Source organism: Lithobates pipiens, unplaced genomic scaffold (assembly GCF_037356315.1).
Source record: "Lithobates pipiens isolate NorthernLeopardFrog02 unplaced genomic scaffold, aLitPip1_a1.2 Scaffold_23, whole genome shotgun sequence".
Taxonomy (NCBI): Eukaryota; Metazoa; Chordata; class Amphibia; order Anura; family Ranidae; genus Lithobates; species Lithobates pipiens.
This window is the reverse complement of record NW_027507785.1, coordinates 215101983-215121719: the sequence shown is the minus strand read 5'-3', so window position 1 is coordinate 215121719 and position 19737 is coordinate 215101983. Positions and strand designations below refer to the sequence as shown.

General features: G+C 45.4%; 1 protein-coding gene across 1 annotated transcript in view; it reads left to right on the top strand.

Annotated features, from left to right (window-relative positions):
- Positions 1 to 19737, top strand: part of NPHS2 (NPHS2 stomatin family member, podocin) — a 99139-nt gene that overhangs the window by 55860 nt on the left and 23542 nt on the right. The window contains exon 6 of the mRNA XM_077452839.1: positions 4078 to 4133. Coding sequence (XP_077308965.1) covers positions 4078 to 4133 — 56 coding nt within the window. The remainder of the gene's footprint in view (positions 1 to 4077; positions 4134 to 19737) is intronic.

The window sequence follows — 19737 nt, the reverse complement described above, 5'->3', positions numbered from 1 at the left end:
CGCTCATTTCGAGTGGGTCTCCAGGTAGGCGGGACCCGCAAAGGAGACATCGCTGGCCCCACCACCTGGTATGAACTTAAAGGGGAACCCCCACGCCAAAAAAACGGCGTGGGGGTTCCCCCCAGGTCCACATCAGACCCTTGTCCGAGCACGCTACCCGGCCGGCCAGGAAAGGGGGGGACGAGCGAGCGCCCCTCCTGAGCCGTACCAGGCTGCGTGCCCTCAACATGGGGGGTGCCCCCCCACCCCAAAGCACCTTGTCCCCATGTTGATGAGGACAAGGACCTCTTCCCGACAACCCTGGCCTTTGGTTGTCGGGGTCTGCAGGCGGGGGGCTTATCGGAATCCGGGAGCCCCCTTTAATAAGGGGGCCCCCGGATACCGGCCCCCCACCCTATGTAAATGAGTATGGGGTACAATGTACCCCTACCCATTCACCTGTGAAAAAAAGTACAAAAAAAAACACAACACAGGGTAAAAATTGTTTATTGCACAGCTCCGGGGGTCTTCCGTCTTCGGGGGTCTTCTCGCCGGACTCCTAGCGGAGGAGCCCATACCAGGTGGCGGGACCAGCGACGTCTCCTTCGTGGGCCCCGCCTACCTGGAGACCCGCTCGAAATGAGCGGACTTTTCTCCGGGCGGTAAAAAAAGTCTGTTCATTTCAAAAGAACGGCGGACTGGCATATACACGGCCGGACTGTCCGCCGAAATGCAAGTCCGGCGGTAAAATTGGAGTGAAAAACTACATTCTAAGTCCGCCGTACTTTCGGGTCAAAAAAGTCTGCCGGAGGCTACACACGGAGGGATTGTCTGGCGGACTTGAGTTTGCCGCACTTTTCCACCCGATTGATCGTGTATACGTGGCATTACACTAACCTATCTAGCACTGTAAAGAAAAAAATCAGTATACATACCTTTTCTGCAGGCGATCCGACCCAATCCCACTCTAAGCTGTCAGCCACAGCTTCGCTGTGTGGGCAGGTGGAGAGGACACGTCCAACAACGAAAGCCCCATAGTAACTCTGTGGGACGTTGCTTCCCATTCATTTCACAGCCGTTGTCGGCCGTGTCCTCTGCAGAGCTTCCGCAGCTGGAGATTGGGTCAGATCGCCTGCAGAAAAGGTATGTACAGTATAAAGGCATACCCCGCTTTAAGTACACTCACTATACGTACACTCGCGAGTATGGACATACTCGTGAGTGTATGTAAAGTGGCTCTCAAGCTATAGCTGCAGCTGAGTAATCCATGCACGGATAGTTCAGATTCCCCGCCACTTGGAAACCTACTCCCTGACACCCCCACTATAGTCCCTGACACCCCAGAAGTGAAAAAAAGTATTGTTTCACTTTACGTACATTTTCGTTTTACATACATGCTCTGGTCCCATTGTATACTTTAAAGTGGGGTATGCCTGTACCAATTTTTTTTAATGTACAGGGCTAGATAGGTTAGTATTAGAATGTTGGTGTCTATAGATGCAGATATTTTAGTTGTAGCATGAACTTCCACTTTAAAGTACATCTAAATGAAAAACTTTTATTTTTCATTTTGAATAGAATAGAGATGGATCAGAACACCTGTCAGTTTTTATTGCTGTCTGTGCCCTGTTAGGGATAGTCACCCTCTCTATTTCTCCTGTTTACCATTGAAAGTAAAAGAAAATCCCAAGTTTTGGGTTCTCCCCAGAAAAATATTAGAGGGGAGTTCTGGTGACCTAGGGGTCCATAAGGGATTCCCTAAGGCCCCTTTCACACATGCGGATGGTATGTCCGTATTTCATCCATCCGTTTGCGGATGAAATACGGGCCATACATTCATCCCTATGGGATAGCGGGTGTCTGCGGATGAGCATCCGCAGACACCCACTATTGTCCGCCTCCGCAAATGCCTGATTCTGCAGACGGAGGAAAATCCTATTTTTCTGTCCGTCTGCAGAGCGGATCGGATGAACACGGACACACGGTCTGTGCTCGTCTGATCCCCATAGAGGAGAGCGGAGAGCTGACAGGGCGGTCCCCGCACAGTGTGCGGAGACCGCCCTGTCCGCAGCCGGCTCAGCGTGGACAACGGAGCGATCCCCGCTGAGCGAGCGGATCATCACGGGGCCGATCTTTACTGATCCGCCCCGTGTGAAAGAGGCCTTAAAGCGGTTGTATACCCATTTTTTTTTTTACTTTGACCTACAGGTAAGCCTATGATAAGGCTTACCTGTAGGTAAAAATAATATCTCCTAAACCTGTATGGTTTAGGAGATATTCCCCTTGCATGCAACCGCTGACTTCAGCGGGGCATGCGCTCTGAATTTCCCAGCTGAAAGGTCCGGACCTTGCCGAAAAGAAGTCTCCTGCGCACATGCGTGGGAGCGACGGCATCGCGGCTCCAGCCCCTCACAGCGCCGGAGCCGCGATACCCGGAAGACACACCGAGGGAAAATGTCAGCTCCCTCGGCGTGGACCGAACTCACCTACCGATGCCTCGTTCTAAGGTATGTATTTCATAATGAGCTCTCATTATGCCTTTTGCCTTACAGATTTTAACATTTTAATTTGCAGGGATTTCCTCTCACTTCTGTTTTGGCTGTGGGACAGGAAGTTAAGGGAAAGCTCCCCAATGGGACAACCTGACAAATTATGACCCACTCTTTCCAAAATTAAAAAAAAGTTTTGCCTATAGTTCTACTTTAACCGTATCTGAGCACTACAAACTGAAAATGCTATTTAATTCATATTTGATATTTAAAGCCAACTCGCCCATCCATCTTTGTCTCCATGCTTTGTTTTCCTGAGAAAGCACTTTGAAATCCACCCCTAGCCTTTTTAGCCACAGCCATCTTGAGTAAGGGCAGATGATTTATGTAACATTTACTTCCTGGAATCTGTTTGCCCTTAGCTCAAGCATACGGGCAGGAGGGTGTGCTTAGTTAAGACCCCTCCTCTCCTCCTCCAGATGAAAGAAAAAAAATGCCCATGAAGAATGTTTGACATATGTTTGGCCTAGGCTAGAAACCAGGAAACAACTAAGGAAATGCTTTAGCAGCATACTTTTTAAAAATAGTTTATTTTGAGAAAATGTATTTCCGGTTCAAAAAAATTGTAAAGGCTTTTTTTTTTTAAATAACGTGATAATTACTGTACCTACTCATATTCTGGGGTTTCTGGGGTCCCCTGCCATGCTCTTTGCTCCTCCTCTTCTCTGCGTGCCCCCATAGGAAGCCGCTTGTTATGGGGGTACTTGTGCGGGCTCTATCCCGAGCCAGGCTGTATGCACCTAAAAGAAACACACAGCATGGCTCTGCCCCACACTCCCCCCCACTCCCTCCTCACAGGCTTTGACTGTCTCCCGTGAGAAGAGAAAGAGTGAAGAGCTGCTGCAGACAGACACAGTGCTAGATTGAGATCAAGCTCAGGTAAGTGTTTAAAAGAGAAATGTGTTTTTTATTTAATCTTATTTACCTGCGATGCTGCATCTGTCCCCCGCCATCTCTAAGGCTGAGAACTGAGCGATCAAACACCACTGATTGCTCAGTTCTTCCCGCTTCTCTGAGCAGAGAGCCATGACTGTCAGTCTCTGGCTTTCTGTTCTGCCCCCCGGTGCTCACTGGAGTACTGAACTTTGGAGGGGGCGGAAGCGGCTGGCTCAGATTTTCAGTAGATCACTGAGAGGCTGAGCCAGGTGCCTGTCCAGGCATCTGGGAGGATCCTGACCATATAGTCATGATCTTTCCCCAGCTTGGACTGGCTCTGTGACGTCAGCCGACAGCAGGCTTTAGTAGAATGAACTGCCCTTCTGTGATCCACAGGAGAAGTACAGCCAAACTATCGGGGGAGGCCAAGGGCAGCAGCTTTTAAAAGGTTTTTTACTTGAATTCAGAGAATGCATTCAGGTAAAAAGCATTTTACCATTCAAACTACTTTAAGGCAGACAGTTGATTCTGAGATTTTTTTTTTTTAAGTTAACACTAAGTATAAATAGGCATTCCTCTTTTTAAATACTTTCAGGATCAATTTACCTGTGCATTTGTAATTTTTAACCAAGGAAATCATGTCTGTATGTTGTCCTTTCTCATGATTTTGCAGGTAGCTCTGGATGCTGTAACTTGTCACTGGGGGATCAAAGTGGAAAGGACAGAAATGTAAGTGTGATTGTTGAAAACTAAAATCAAAGGTCATAAAGTAACAATTTTTTTCCTCTCATTAGCAAAAAAGGTTTCTTTGCAAAATGGGTCCTGTGTAAAGCACCTATTCATAGTCATGCTTCAAAGCTAGATTTTTTTAATGTAGACTCTTTTGCTTGGTGTCTATTAAGGTTACTTTTCGGTATAAGTAAAAGGAAGCGATTAAAACTCTGTAGCGTATTAATCCTTTTACTAAACAGAAAAGATGCACATACAACTGCAGGATACACAATGCATATAGCATACAAAGTATAACAAAATATGCCTACAATGTACAAAACTATCTATCCTTCCTAACAAACATGTACAATGTATGAAATTGGCATAAGTATACTAATCAGCTACTTAACTTGGGTTTCTTGTCACATCATGGCAGCATACACCTATGGGTTGTGGCTCCGCCCCCGCAACCTGATAGGACCGTTTGACTATTAAATCTTGAGAGGGCCTCTGCCTCAGTATTCTCCTTTTTTTCCTCACCTGAGAAGACCGGACATCACCCCTTACCGCTATCGCCCCAGCCAGGTTCAAGACTCTCCTGGGTGGAAGTCCTCCCTGTACAGCCTCTAAATGAGCTTAATGGAGGAATCCCCACTCTGATGGTCTCAGGGGTACCATTTTTATCTTTACAAATCTTAAATAGATTTATCATGCAGAGGCCTCTAACCTGTATTTTTTCAGTATGTTCTGTTCTTTTTCCTTGCTGAGCTCTGTGGTTCCTCTCTCCTCCCTCTTCGGGCGCCGATGTTTGGATTCTTCGCTACCTCGCTGTTCTATCTGTTTGCCAGTTTCCAAGATGGCGCCGGACGTCGCGGGACATTTCTGCGCATGCGCGGGATGACGTCGGCGCTGCGGATGGCGGTGGTGCTGAATTTAAAAAACAGCATTTTTTAATTTTGTACTGTGGCTGCCGCTGCATTTCTAATAAGGTCGTTTTGAGAGTTTTTCCGATCGTTTTTCCGTCTGGTTTCCTTCGGATCTTCAGGTCAGTCTCTTAGTTTCTTGTTTTTTTTTTCTTTTCTTGCAACTTTGCATATCGCCCTACTTGCCTTTTTGCACACTGACTTCCGTTTGTTTTTAGGATTCACTCTTCATGGAGGCCGCTGCCCCAGCAGACCATTGCCAGCCTAATAGGTAAGTGGGGTCAACTTGGTAAGTACGAAGAGGAAAAATAGAGCCTGTCACTAACGCTGTCTAATTTGACAGCCCTATCAGGTCATCTAGATCGTTGCACTCAAGGCGCTCAAGAAGAAGTCGCTCAAATCATAGACAAAACCGAGACCATGGCAGAAGCCGTTCAAGGCGCAGAGAGAGTGGAGGTCACAGGAGGAGTCGATCAAGGTCCTACTCTCGACATGGCCACTACTACCACAGAATATCCCCCACGCGCAGACGTTCTTCTCGTGCTCTGAGTCTCTGTCCATCTGGGAATTCATGCTGGATTTGTGGCGCAATAGCACTTCCAGATAAGCTGGCCTGTCGTTCATGCTTTAATGAAGCAACTAAAGACAGAGAATTAGAATCTAATAATCCAGCTATTGAATCGCCACTTCAAATCGCAATGCCAGAAACTAGCAGACCTTTGCAAGGTACCATACCTGCTGCTCCTTCCTCTTCAAAGATGTCGGATCCTTTGTCAGATAACGAGGACATTGACACATCTACCGGCTTCGACTTTGCACTAATCGAACCCTTCATTAAATCAGTGAAGGAAGCGATCGATTGGGTGGAAGAAAAACTCCTCAAAAAGTGAGGAAATATTTTCCAAATCTCAAAAAAGATCCTGAGACCTTCCCATTTATTGAGGAACTGGAGGATTTGATTAAGGAGGAATGGCAGAAGCCGGAAAAGAAGATCAGTCTAACTAACAGGTTAGCAAAGCTTTACCCCCTGAAGGAGCCTAGTGTCACTCCATTGGTGACCCCGCCAGTGGTGGATTCTTCTCTGATGCGTCTTGCCAGACATGTGACGCTTCCAATCGAAGATGCTGTTACATTTAAAGATGTGCTGGTTAGGAAAATTAACTTAGATCTTAAAAGATCTTACCTATCGGCAGGAGGTGCATGCAGACCAGCTGTGGCTCTAGCAGCTGTCGGTAGGGCCATTTCCAACTAGTCCGCTAATGCCGAGAGGCTGGTATCAGAAGGAGTGGAACAAGAGAAAGTAATCTCAGCCCTCCAGGAACTGTCTCTCGCAGGCAATTTTGTCGCAGAAGCCTCTGTAGACATAATTAAATCTACATCAAGGGCAATGCTGAGCTCAGTAATGGCCAGAAGGGCTCTTTGGCTAAAACCCTGGTCAGCAGACCCATCCTCGAAGTCAAATTGGTGCAAGATTCCCTTTGACTGAGTAAATCTCTTTGGGGAGAAACTAGACTCGGCGATTTCAAAAGTTACCGGGGGAAAATCGGGTCTGATCCCTTCAGATAGAAGATCTAAACAGCGAAGACTGCTAGCCTCCAGACGAAATCTCCCAGACAAATATAGGGAGGCAAGATCCTACAGACCTGGCAGAGAATATAGGAGGAACTGGAAGAACCCTCAATCATCCTTCCTCAAGCTCCAGAAAGCCAAGACCCCTACTACAGGGGATCAAAGGTCTTTTTGAAGGTGCACCTGCCCAACCAGCTGTAGTAGGAGCCAGGCTCAGGTTGTTCAGGCAGGTATGGGCGGAGGCAATAAAGGATCCATGGGCAGTGGCGACTGTCCAGTTCGGCCACAAATGGAGGTTCCGAAAGCATCCAAGGGACCATTTCCGGGTAACAAGGTTACCGTCATCCCACCAAAAGAGGTTGCTACTGAACGAATATGTTCAGGACCTCATCCAGAAACAAGCCATAAGGGGAGTTCCACTGCTACAGAGAGGGAAAGGATTCTATTCTCCTCTATTCCTGATAAAAAAGAAAACAGGGGACTTACATCCTGTCATGGACTTAAAAAATCTCAATCAACGAATCCAGGTGGAAGCATTCAAAATGGAGAGCCTGCAGACAATTCTCCAGGCCATCAACATAGGAGATTGGATGCTCTTCATCGATTTACAAGACGCCTACTTGCATGTTCCCATTCACACCTCATTTCAGAAATTTCTCTGCTTTGTGGTAGGTCATCAACATTTCTAATTTCAAAGTCTCCCGTTCGGAATATCCACTGCTCCGAGAACATTTACAAAAGTCTGGCTCCCAGTAATAGCCCTATTAAGGGAACAAGGCCTGAGAGTGCACCACTATCTAGACGATATCCTTCTGTTTGCCGAAAACCGAGATTCCCTCCTACTTCATCGCGTAATCTTAATCTCCACCCTGCAAAAATTCAGGTGGCTGATAAACTGGGGAAAGAGCAGTCTAAGTCCCACGCAGAGAATGATCTTTTTGGGCGCGGAACTGGATACCCGACTCAATACAGTAGAGCTCCCGGAGGAAAAAATTCCCATCCTGATCTGGAAAGCAAAGAGACTACTCGTGGCCACTACCATTCCCGCCAGGGAATGTCTCAGTATTCTAGGGTCATTTTCAGCAACTATTCCAATGGTTCAATGGGCCCAGTGGAATGTCAGGCCCCTTCAAATATCATTTCTGAAGCAATGGAATGGCGTGTCATTGACCCAGCCAATAGTAATTTGGAAGGAGATGAAGCAAACACTATCATGGTGGACCAAACCACACAATCTGAAGAGGTGCAAACGCATAGTCCTTCCCTCTCAAGAGGTAATCACCTTGGATGCCAGCATGGAAGGATGGGGAGCACACTACTGTCACCATGCAGTCCAAGGTCATTGGCCGTTCAAGACACATGATGTGGTCTCCAACATATTGGAGATGAAAGCAGCGTTCCAGGCACTACTAGCCTTCAGCCCATTCCTGGAGGGGAAAGAAGTTCTACTAAGGATGGACAATCGAGTGGCAGTGGACTATATCAACAGGCAGGGAGGCACCAGGAGTCGCTCCATGTTGCAGGAAGTCCAACCAGTCTTTCAATGGGCACAGCTGAATTTAGCCAGTCTCAGGGCAACATACATGCCAGGTGTCCAGAATCAGATAGCAGACACCTTGAGCCGAGAATTCGTATCCAACCACGAATGGGCCCTAAGCCATCAAGCATTTTCTCTGATAACAAAAATTTGGGGGGTTCCAGATATCGATCTGGCAGCAACTCCGAACAACGCGAAGTGTCAGAGGTACCTGGTGAGGATTCCCTTTCCTTCGGCAGAAGGCACGGATTGTTTACAACACAACTGGAACTTCCGCCTAGGTTATGTGTTTCCACCAACACCAATCATACCGAGGCTTCTACTCAGACTCAGGAACTCAAGTTCCACAGTAATAGCAGTCCTGCCTTTTTGGCCAAGGAGGCCATGGTTCACGACCCTGCTTCAGTTGAATACAGCAGAACCATTGCCGCTTCCCGTGACAGCGGACTTACTCACTCAAGGTCAACTCCTCCATCCATGCCCAGAGATATTACACCTAACAGCCTGGAGACTGAAAGGGCTAGGTTTATAGCTCACGGCTGTTCCCACAAAGTGATAAACACCCTTATTCAAGCCAGAAGAGTTACCACTAATAACACCTACAAGAGAATCTGGGATAAGTTCCTCTCGATTGCACAACAGCAAGCCTGGGACCCTTCATGCCCAACAGTTGCTCAGATCTTAGAGTTCCTACAGCAAGGTCTCGGCAAAGGTCTTGGATCAAATACCCTGAAGGTGCACGTATCAGCTCTATCAGCCATAACGGGGGTGAAATGGGCTCAAGAGCCTCTTATTTCTCAATTTCAGAAGGCCTGTCTAACATTAAGACCTCCCAGGAAACCCTCTTTTCCAACTTGGGATCTTTCGGTAGTGCTGGATTTCCTATCCCGTGATCCATTGTTTCCAGTTGAAGGAGCTTCTCTTTGAGATCTAACCCTCAAAATCATCTTCCTGATAGCGAATACATCAGCCAAGAGGGTGTCGGAAATGCATGCACTAATGGCAAAGGAACCATACCTAACCATCTAACCAGACAAGGTAGTTCTGAAAGTGGCTTCCTCCTTTCATTTTAATCAGGAAATATGCCTTCCCGCTCTTTCCACAGAGCAGGGGAACCCACATCCACTTGATGTAAAATCCAACATACTGGCCTACCTCTCAAGAACCAGTGACCTCAGGAAAGTGGAAAATCTCCTAGTCATCCCTCACGGCTCTAGAAGAGGACAGGCGGCAACTTCCTGCACTATCGCAGCATGGCTGGTAAAAATCATAAAGAAAGCTTACTCATCTAATCAAGCTCAAATACCTGGGGGCTTAAAGGCGCATTCTACAAGGGCGATGGCAACCTCCTGGGCAGCCCTCTGCAGAGTCTCCTCAGAAACCATCTTCAGGGCAGCCACATGGTCTTCAAAAAGCACTTTTATATCCCACTACAAAGTGGACTCCACTAGGCTGTCCACGGTGGAGTTCGGGAGAGCAATTATTCAGTCCAATTCCTCCATTCCTTGTAAATAAACTTCTTCTGCTCATACCCACCCAGTTTTGCGAGTTATTCCCCATAGGTGTATGCTGCCATGATGCGACAGGAAAACGGAAAATTGTATACTCACCTTTCCGTAATTTTCCTTTCCTGTTGCATCTCATGGCAGCATACAGATGCCCACCCGTCTGAGGTGAGGTATCTATATATTGAGAATACTGAGGCAGAGGCTCTCTCAAGATTTAATAGTCAAACGGTCCTATCAGGTTGTGGGGGCGGAGCCACAACCCATAGGTGTATGATGCCATGAGATGCAACAGGAAAGGAAAATTACGGAAAGGTGAGTATACAATTTTCCGTTTTCCTGGGGGTGGAATCTATTAATTGCTTCTCATAGTCCAATGCAACTCCTCCGAAGTCTCAAAACAACACTGATCTCCCTTGTCTCCAGGACAAGTGTGTCTTTGTCTTCCAGAACCTCTGCTGCTCCTTTGTTTCTAGAGCACATGGCTTGCTCAAAGTTCTATTCCCCTATTTCCTGCCACATCATATCTGACTTCCTGTGCTGAGCTCATAAACCTACTCAATGGGATAATTTACATATCAATGAGAGGCCTAGCTTCTAAAACACATGTAACTGTTATGCCGTTAGTTACATACGGTCGGACTTTCCAACGTAAAATGTGCGATCAGAGCTTGTTGTCACACAAACTTTGAGATCTGGTTCTCAAATTTTCCGACAACAAAATCCATTTACGTAAATTCCGATCATGTGTACACAATTCCGATGCAAAAAATGCCACGCATGCTCAGAATAAATTACGAGATGGAAGCGATCGGTCTGGTAAAACTAGCGTTTGTAATGAACATAGCACATTCGTCACACTGCAAATTTTGAAATCTTTTAATGCAGCGCATTCTCTTCTCCTTTAGAATGCTAGAAGAATTAAGTTGTTTTGCTGCTCATATTTACACAGAGTTCTCACACACTTTTTTATTTATAATTTCTCGTAATCTCATGAATAATATTTATTTTTTTCGTCAGATCTCCATAATACTTTTTTTTTTGTTAGTTTTTTTTATCAAGATCTGCATTTTTTTCTAGTGCTCTCCATAATATTATTTCTCGTTTTGTGTGTCAAGTTACCACAACACCATTATTATCATCTTGTATTTTTTTACCTCAAGGAGGTTGGTTGGCGTCCCTTGTTAATTTGACCTTGTATTTTAGAAATGTACCTGCCTACTCACAAACAAACTGTCCTTTTTTAAAGTAAAACACATAGGCAAGTATTTGTGAAAAATAAATATCTATTTATTCTGGGTCATAACAAAATAAAGAGAAAGGCAACACTGGAGAAACTGGTGAAATTTGCAAATCCTTTGTACCCCAGGGCACAAATCTATTATTTTACAGTCAAAATTAGGAGTGCACCGAATGGGTTTTTTGGTGCCGCTACCGAAAATGAAAAATACACTAGGCCGAAAACCGATACCGAAACAGCACCGATACCGAAAATGGCTTTTTTTATATATTAAACAAAAACATTTTTTATATAAAATTGTGTTATATTATTATTTATTATAGTATTCATATTCAACTGAATCATTAATTTTATGAATAAAAGAATAGTCCAGTAATGTAAATAAGTACTTTAATAAAGCAACCCAAATAAATTGGACAGTGGACACAGAAGATAAAATCATAAAATCAAATAAAATACAAATTTATAAATTAAAGTTACCACAGCATATACTGCAGTGCAGACTGCAGTCAGTGCACATTGAACCATAACAATAAAATAAAATAAAAATAATAAAAATAAATAAATAATAATATAAAAACAAAATGACTAAGTCTAAGAAGACTTTATTAATTTTCAACTTAAATCAGAACTAGTAATTCAGTTCTCTCTCCCTAAGGTGTCAGCGGCTGCATGTGCGATAAAAGTGTATGTATGTAGCTGCAGGTTACATACATAGTCATACATGTGTTCCGGCCCCCGGGTATGAGTGGAGACATCCCGGAACACAGACTAGTCTACAGTCTGGTCTACAGCATCGGTGCTCAGCCAATCACAGCAAGCAATGTAGACTAGTCTGTGTTTATGGAAGTCTCCGCCCATATCTGGAACACAGTGCTGTATAGTGTATAGTACTGGAGTATGTAGACGGTCACAGATACAGAACATACAATTTTGCACATGCAGCGGGCTAAAAGCTTAAGGAGAGACAATCAATGACTGACATAGTTTCTCCTAACAACAAACTATGTATAAAGAAGAACAACAGAATCTGGCAGAAGGCCGTATTCTGTTTCACAGTATCTGTAAAATATAAGTTTAACATATGCTAAATGCAATAAAAAAAATTAATTTTATTTTCAACTTGAAAACTTTTTTTTCCCCCCTAAGTTCTCTCCTTAAGGAGTCAGCTGCTGCATGTGCGATAAAAGTGTATGTATGTAGCTGCGAGTTACATACATAGTCATACAGTAGACCGCACTGTGTTTCGGCCCCCGGGTATGAGTGGAGACATCCCGGAACACTGTCTACAGTCTGGTCTACAGCAGCGGTGCTCAGGCAATCACAGCAAGCAATGTAGACTAGTCTGTGTTTCTGGAAGTCTACGCCCATATCTGGAACACAGTGTGGTATAGTGTATAGTACTGGAGTATGTAGACAGCCACATATACAGAACATACAGTTTTGCATTTGTACATGCAACGGGCTGATAGCTTATGGAGAGACATAGTTTGGCCCAACAGCAACAAACTATGCATGTACAGTACTAGATTAAAAGCTGTTCTCTCTTAAATTGAAGTGCAAAAAAAACTGTAGAAGAACTACAATGAACAACCAACTAATGGCAGTATGGCACAACTAGACAATTGGAACATACTGGTAGTCAGTCATACTATGTTGTATGTTCCAATTGTCCAATAGCACAGTCCAATGCTAATTCATTTACTATGTTCAACATGGTAAATAAATTGGTCTATGCTATGGATTTATAAATCTATTTCAGTAAAAGTGGCAGATTTCGCTTTAAGAACAAAAGTTGTTCAGCTTTTTCACAGAGACGGTTTCACTTCTCATCAGAATGTGACATGCTAGACTGAATAGTCTCTCACTGTCTGTACTAGTGCTTGGGGCAGATAAATATCTGCGTGCAACCTGTGCAAGCAAAGGAAAACGCTGTTTGTTGATGCGCCAGAACGCAAGGGGATTGTCACTTCTGGCGATAGGCTGTTCAGCTAAATAAATGTCCAACTGTTGGGTAGCTGCACTTGTTGTGGCACTGCTATGGACCAAGGTGCATTCATGTAAAATTTCTTCAAACATATCAGATATGGAGGGAGCATGTTCCTCTTCACTTGTATGCAACCGTTCCTTCTCACTTTCCTCTGTGCTACACCTCAAAACTCCTTCACCAGATGCTTCCACCACCTCCATTTGTGCCTGTATCATTTCCCGTGCACGCTGCTTTTTCTCAATATTAAAATAATGCTCTTTAAATCGAGGATCTAGAACTGTTGCAATGCAGTACAGAGGGTTGGACTCGGTGTCTTGAAACCGGTTGGTAACGGCCTCCAGTAGTGTTTTAGCTGTTTTACGCCATGCCATGGTCTGTTTCTATCTCTTTTCCTAGCAGACGCTTCAGTACGGCACTCAAGGGAATAACTTCAGAAATGGAAGCATTAGTTGAGCTTATTTCTTTTGTTAACTGTTCAAATGGAGATAGAAGAGACAAACTATTTTCAACTAACATCCACTGATGTGCGCTCAGTGTTGCCGGCAGCTCGTAATCTGCAATGTATGCAGCTAAAACATGCTTTTGTTCAAAAAGACTTTGCAGCATATAGTAGGTGCTGTTCCAACGAGTGGCTACATCTTGCTGCAGTCGTTTCGGTGGCATTCCAAACTATCTGTAAAGCTTGTAATCTGGAATAAGCAAGCGGAGAATGCTTAAAGTGACCGACAATTTTTCTTCCTTTGATACAATATCAGATATGGTGCACTGACTCAGCAATCCTTCATTCACAGCCAATTGCAGCGTGTGTGCCATTCACGGCATGCTTTTAAGTTCACTGTCCCCCATTGCCTTTGCCATGTTCCGCGCATTATCTCGGACAATCAAATGCACTTTAGACTTCTCAATGTGCCAAGTGTCAAGCATGGATTTTAAAGTGTCAGCTATTGCTGCTACAGTATGTGATCCAACAAACTCACGTGCGTTAAGTAGGATGTTTTGCAATTGAAATTTGTCATCTATCCACTGTGCTGTCAGGCTAAGCATGCTCGTTGGACTGACGTCTGAACTCCAAATGTCGGTAGTAAAACTGATTGCTATGATGTCGGTAGTCATGAGCTCATGAACGTGTTTTCTAACACTGCAAAACAATTCAGGTAGACGGGTATCTGCAAAGTAGCATTTGCTTGGTAGTGAGTAACGTGGCTCAATATGTTTCATGAGCCTACGGAATCCAATGTCCTCCACAGCAGAGAATGGCTGTCAGACCAGACTGAATCCAGGCCATCACTCTTTGATTTTCCTTACACGCTTCCTTCCAGGCTGTGGCTCTGGTGTTGGAGGTGTGGCAGGAGGAGGAGGACCTGGAGGAGGAGGGCCATGGTTCAACTCACAAATGTGGCTTTGGCTTATGAGTTCACCCCTCAAGCCCTTATATAGGGCTTGCAAGATCACTTCCACACATAAGAGGCGTTGGCCCACCTCCATTTCCTGCATTTTGCAGGCTGTCATGTTGGCATAGTCCTCTTGAACACTGGGGGGGTTTCTGAGGGCCGCAGTAGCCTTCAGAAATAGGCTAATTGCTGCTTCCTTCGGGTTACTCCTCTTCCTGGCACTTTTTTGTGGACAGCCGAAGGGAGTGACCTGCGATTCAGGCAGGCTACTGGGCCCCTAGGCGCAGATAACAAGTAACAGTTCAGGTGTGCTGATTATACAAAGAGTTCAAAGCACATACCATGAGCAGGTCTAAGCAGAGCAGGTCAGCTGGGACTTGTAGTACACCGCTGCAGACGAAGGTAGATGATTGCTGGACCTTGTAGTTCACTGCTGTAGGTGAGGATAGATGATTGCTGGACCTTGTAGTTCACTGCTGTAGATGAGGATAGATGATTGCTGGACCTTGTGGTTCACTGCTGCAGATGAGGGTACTAGTAGAATCAGGCAAAGCGTAGTCTAGGCAAGCTGGGTCATACACAGGTAGATCAGAATCCAAACGGTACAGAATCAGAAGCAAGTAAGGAGGGTCAAACAAGCCGGGTCAAACACGAAAGTCACAGAGCAAATATCAGCTGGATCAAACACGAGTGAACTCTAACACGAGCACTGACTGAATGCTGATACAGGTGATTTAAACGTGAGCTGGCCAATCACTGTTGTTTCCCAGACACATGCTGTGTCAGGTGAGTTGTGCTGGGTCCTAAAGGGATTCTAGTACTGACAGTACCCCCCCTTTCTCGAGGGGTTGCTCCTGCACCCCCAGGCTTACTTGGATAATGGAGATGGAACTTCTTCTTAAGTCGATCAACATGAAGATCACGAGCTGGTACCCAAGATCGATCCTCTGGGCCGAACCCTTTCCAATGAACAAGATATTGTAAGGAATTGCGCACTCGTCTGGAATCAAGAATAAATGCCACTTCATATTCTTGACTGTCCAACACATCCACAGGTTCTGGTTCATTTACTAGGAGGCTGGAATGAACAGGTTTCAACAATGAAACATGAAAGACATTTGGAATGCGCATGGATGGGGGCAGTTTTAATCTGTAGGACACAGGATTAACAATCTCCGAGATTTCATAAGGCCCGATGAATTTTGGGCCAAGCTTTTTAGATGGAACATGCAGGGACAGATTCTGAGATGATAACCACACTTTGTCACCAACTTTATATTCTGGTGCCTTTGAGCGCTTCTTGTCAGCAGTTTTCTTAAAAGCCTGCACAGAGCGGGAAATAGCGTGATTTACATCGGACCAGATTTTGGAGAAATGTTCAATCGTGGTGTTGGCATCTGGAACATCAGAGGGCGGAAGATCAAAGGAGCACACACGAGGATGCAACCCGTAAACACAAAAGAAAGGAGAGGTCCCTGTAGATGTGCTGGCACAATTATTAAAGGCAAACTCTGCCCATGGAAGGATGTTGACCCACTCCACCTCATCTTTGGCCATCAGACAACGTACCATCTTCTCTAGAGTCTGATTAGTCCTTTCTGTTTGGCCATTAGTCTCAGGATGATATGCTGAAGAATATGATAATTTAATCCCCAGCTGAGAGCAAATGGCCTTCCAAAACTGGGCTATAAACTGAGAGCAAAGGTCAGAGACAATGTTAACTGGTGCCCCATGGAGCCTGAAAATGTGCTTAATGAATAAAGATGCCAGTTCTTTAGCAGATGGAAGCTTCGGAAGCGGAACAAAGTGGGCCATCTTACTGAACCTGTCTACCACCACCCAGATCGTGGAACATCCCTGGGACAGAGGCAAGTCTGTGATAAAGTCCATAGATAAATGGGTCCAGGGACAGGTAGGTATTGGTAGAGGACGAAGGAGACCGGGGGGCTTAGAGGTACTGCTTTTGCTTCTGGCGCAAACTTCACAGGCCTGGACGAAGGCTAACACATCCTGCCTAAGCGATGGCCACCAGAGGTTGCGAGAGACAATCTCAAAAGTTTGTCTAAACCCTGGATGTGCTGCAGGTTTTGATGCATGTACTTGTTGCAATACCTGCAAACGAAGAGCCAGGGGCACAAAGAGCATACCAGAGGGAGTGGAGGGAGGGGCTTCAGCCTGTGCTGGTAACAAGGCCTCAGAGATGTCAGTCTGGGTAAAAGCCAAAATCCTATCCTCAGAGATAATGGGTTGAGGAGGAAGCGGAGGAGGAGACTCTGAAAAAAAGCTGCGAGACAAGGCATCGGCCTTAATGTTTTTTGGACCTGGTAAATAAGAAATTGTAAAGTCAAATCTGGAGAAGAACAATGACCACCTGGCTTGACGCGAGTTCAGTCTTTTAGCAGAACGGATATATTCAAGGTTTTTGTGGTCAGTCAGAACTATGAATGGATAGCGAGCTCCCTCCAGCCAATGTCTCCACTCCTCTAAAGCTAGCTTTATGGCTAAAAGTTCTCTGTTGCCTATATCGTAATTGCGCTCTGCTGGGGAATATTTACGGGACAAGAAGGCACAAGGGTGGATGGCAGCGCTTACAGGATCTTTTTGTGACAAAAGCGCCCCCACTCCTACTTCAGATGCATCTACATCTACAATAAAAGGTAGCTCAGGAACAGGGTGGCGTAGAATTGGTGCAGAGGTAAAGGCTTTCTTTAACTGGGTAAAGGCTGCCTGGGCTTCAGTAGTCCATTTAAATGTACTAGGAGTCTTCCTGGTGAGAGAGGTGATGGGATGTGCAATGGTGGCAAAGTTCTTAATGAATTTTCGATAGAAATTTGCAAAGCCCAGGAAGCGTTGAACTGCGTTCAGGTCTGAAGGTGGTGCCCAGTCTAAAATGGCTTGAACCTTGGCTGGGTCCATGGTGAGGCCTGTGTCAGAAATTAGGTAACCCAGGAAAGGTACTTGTTTAACATGGAAAATACATTTTTCAGGCTTTACAAAAAGGGAGTGAGTCTTTAGTCGGGCTAATACCGAGTAGACATGCTTCTGATGTGTTTCAAGATTGGGAGAGTAAATCAAAATATCGTCTAAATAAACAAGCATGAAGCGACCCATCATGTCACGGAAAATGTCATTCATGAAGTTCTGAAAGACGGCTGGTGCATTCCTGAGGCCGAAAGGCATGACAAGACATTCGTAATGACCATCCTTGGTGTTAAAGGCCGTCTTCCATTCATCGCCTGCACGGATTCACACCAGATTATAGGCTCCCCTTAAATCCAGTTTGGAGAAGATTTTGGCTCCCTGGATTTGAGAGAACAACTCTGTGATGAGAGGGAGAGGATACCGATTGGGAACGGTTATTTTATTTAGACCTCTGTAATCAACACAAAGTCGCAGTCCTCCATCCTTCTTCGGGACAAAGAAGCATCCTACTCCTGCGGGAGAAGTGGAGGGACGGATGAAACCCTTAGCTAGGTTTTCCAGGATGTATTCTTGCAAAGCAAGATTCTCTGGTTCAGACAGTGGAAAGACTCTCCCTCGAGGAGGTGTAGTGTCAGGCAAGAGGTCAATGGGACAATCATAACTGCGATGAGGAGGTAAAGTGTCAGCAATTCCTTTAGAAAACACATCCCGAAAGTCCTTATAACAAAGTGGAATCTGTTCTATTCCCACTTGACAGGTATCAAGTCGAACACGGTGTTGGATGCAGCTTTTTTTACACTGATTGGACCAAGCCAGAATATCTCCTGTTGGCCAGTCAATTACAGGATTGTGCTTCTGAAGCCAAGGAAGGCCTAGGATCAAAGGAGTGGATGGAGAGTCAATGACAAGACAAGAAATCTTCTCCCAATGCAAAGCCCCTAATTGTAACTGGAAAGGGTTGGTGGATTCGAGCACTAGGTCTTGTGAGAGAGGCCGATTATCCACGGAGATCAGGCGGACTGGACAATCTAGAGCATGAGTTTCCAGGGACAAAGGGGTGATCAGAGTTTTATCAATAAAATTCTCAGCTGCTCCAGAATCCACCAAGGCCAGCAGTTCATGAGCCCCTGTCCCAAAGTGAATGACAGCGGGTAAAAGTATACGATTGTCCCCCTGGGGAGATGAGAGTAGACCTAAGGTGATCTCCCCGCAATCACCTAGGTCCTGGCGTTTCCCGGACGTGTAGGGCACAAACGGAGCATATGACCCTTGAGGCCACAGTATAAGCAGAGTCCCATATTACGCCTGCGTTTGTGTTCCTGGGCAGATAACCGGGTGGAGCCTAACTGCATAGGTTCTTCCTCAGATTTGGCACTGGAGATGGAATAATCAGGTGGTAAAGAAGGTATATAGTTTGCCACAGCCATTGTTTGTTCTCGCCTTCTCTCTCGCTGGCGGTGGTCAATTCTAATAGCTAGACACATAGCCTCCTCCAGTGAGGCTGGGTAGGAGAAGTTGACCAGAGCGTCTTTAATAGCATCTGAAAGGCCAATTCTAAACTGGCTGCGGAGAGCTGCATCATTCCAGCCAGATTCCGGGGCCCACCTGCGAAACTCTGAGCAATACATTTCAGCTGTGGTAGTTCCTTGTTTTAAGTTACGCAGGGTCGATTCTGCAGTAGCAGCACGATCTGGATCATCATATAGCAACCCGAGGGCTTCAAAGAAGGCATCTACTGTTAGTAAGGCTGGATGGTTAGGTTCCAGGTTAAAGGCCCAAGCCTGGGGGTCACCCTGTAGTATAGAGATAATGATTTGAACCCTCTGAGTTTCAGGGCTAGACGAGGATGGCCTCAACTTGAAATATAATTTGCAGCTGTTTTTAAAGTTGCAAAACGCTTTACGGTCACCAGAAAACCGGTCGGGCAAAGGAATTTTTGGTTCAGATGGAGTTTTAGTAATGGTGGTAGTAGAAGGAGATTGCACCTTGGTGAGCTCTGTGGCCATTTCCTGAACTTGATGTGATAAACGGCAAAGTTCTTGTGTAAACAACTGAGCCTGTTCAGGATTCATGATAGGCTTCCCTTTATGTATTGGCTCGTGTTAATGTCAGGCTAGGTGCAGATAACAAGTAACAGTTCAGGTGTGCTGATTATTCAAAGAGTTCAAAGCACATACCATGAGCAGGTCTAAGCAGAGCAGGTCAGCTGGGACTTGTAGTACACCGCTGCAGACGAAGGTAGATGATTGCTGGACCTTGTAGTTCACTGCTGTAGGTGAGGATAGATGATTGCTGGACCTTGTAGTTCACTGCTGTAGATGAGGATAGATGATTGCTGGACCTTGTGGTTCACTGCTGCAGATGAGGGTACTAGTAGAATCAGGCAAAGCGTAGTCTAGGCAAGCTGGGTCATACACAGGTAGATCAGAATCCAAACGGTACAGAATCAGAAGCAAGTAAGGAGGGTCAAACAAGCCGGGTCAAACACGAAAGTCAAAGAGCAAATATCAGCTGGATCAAACACGAGTGAACTCTAACACGAGCA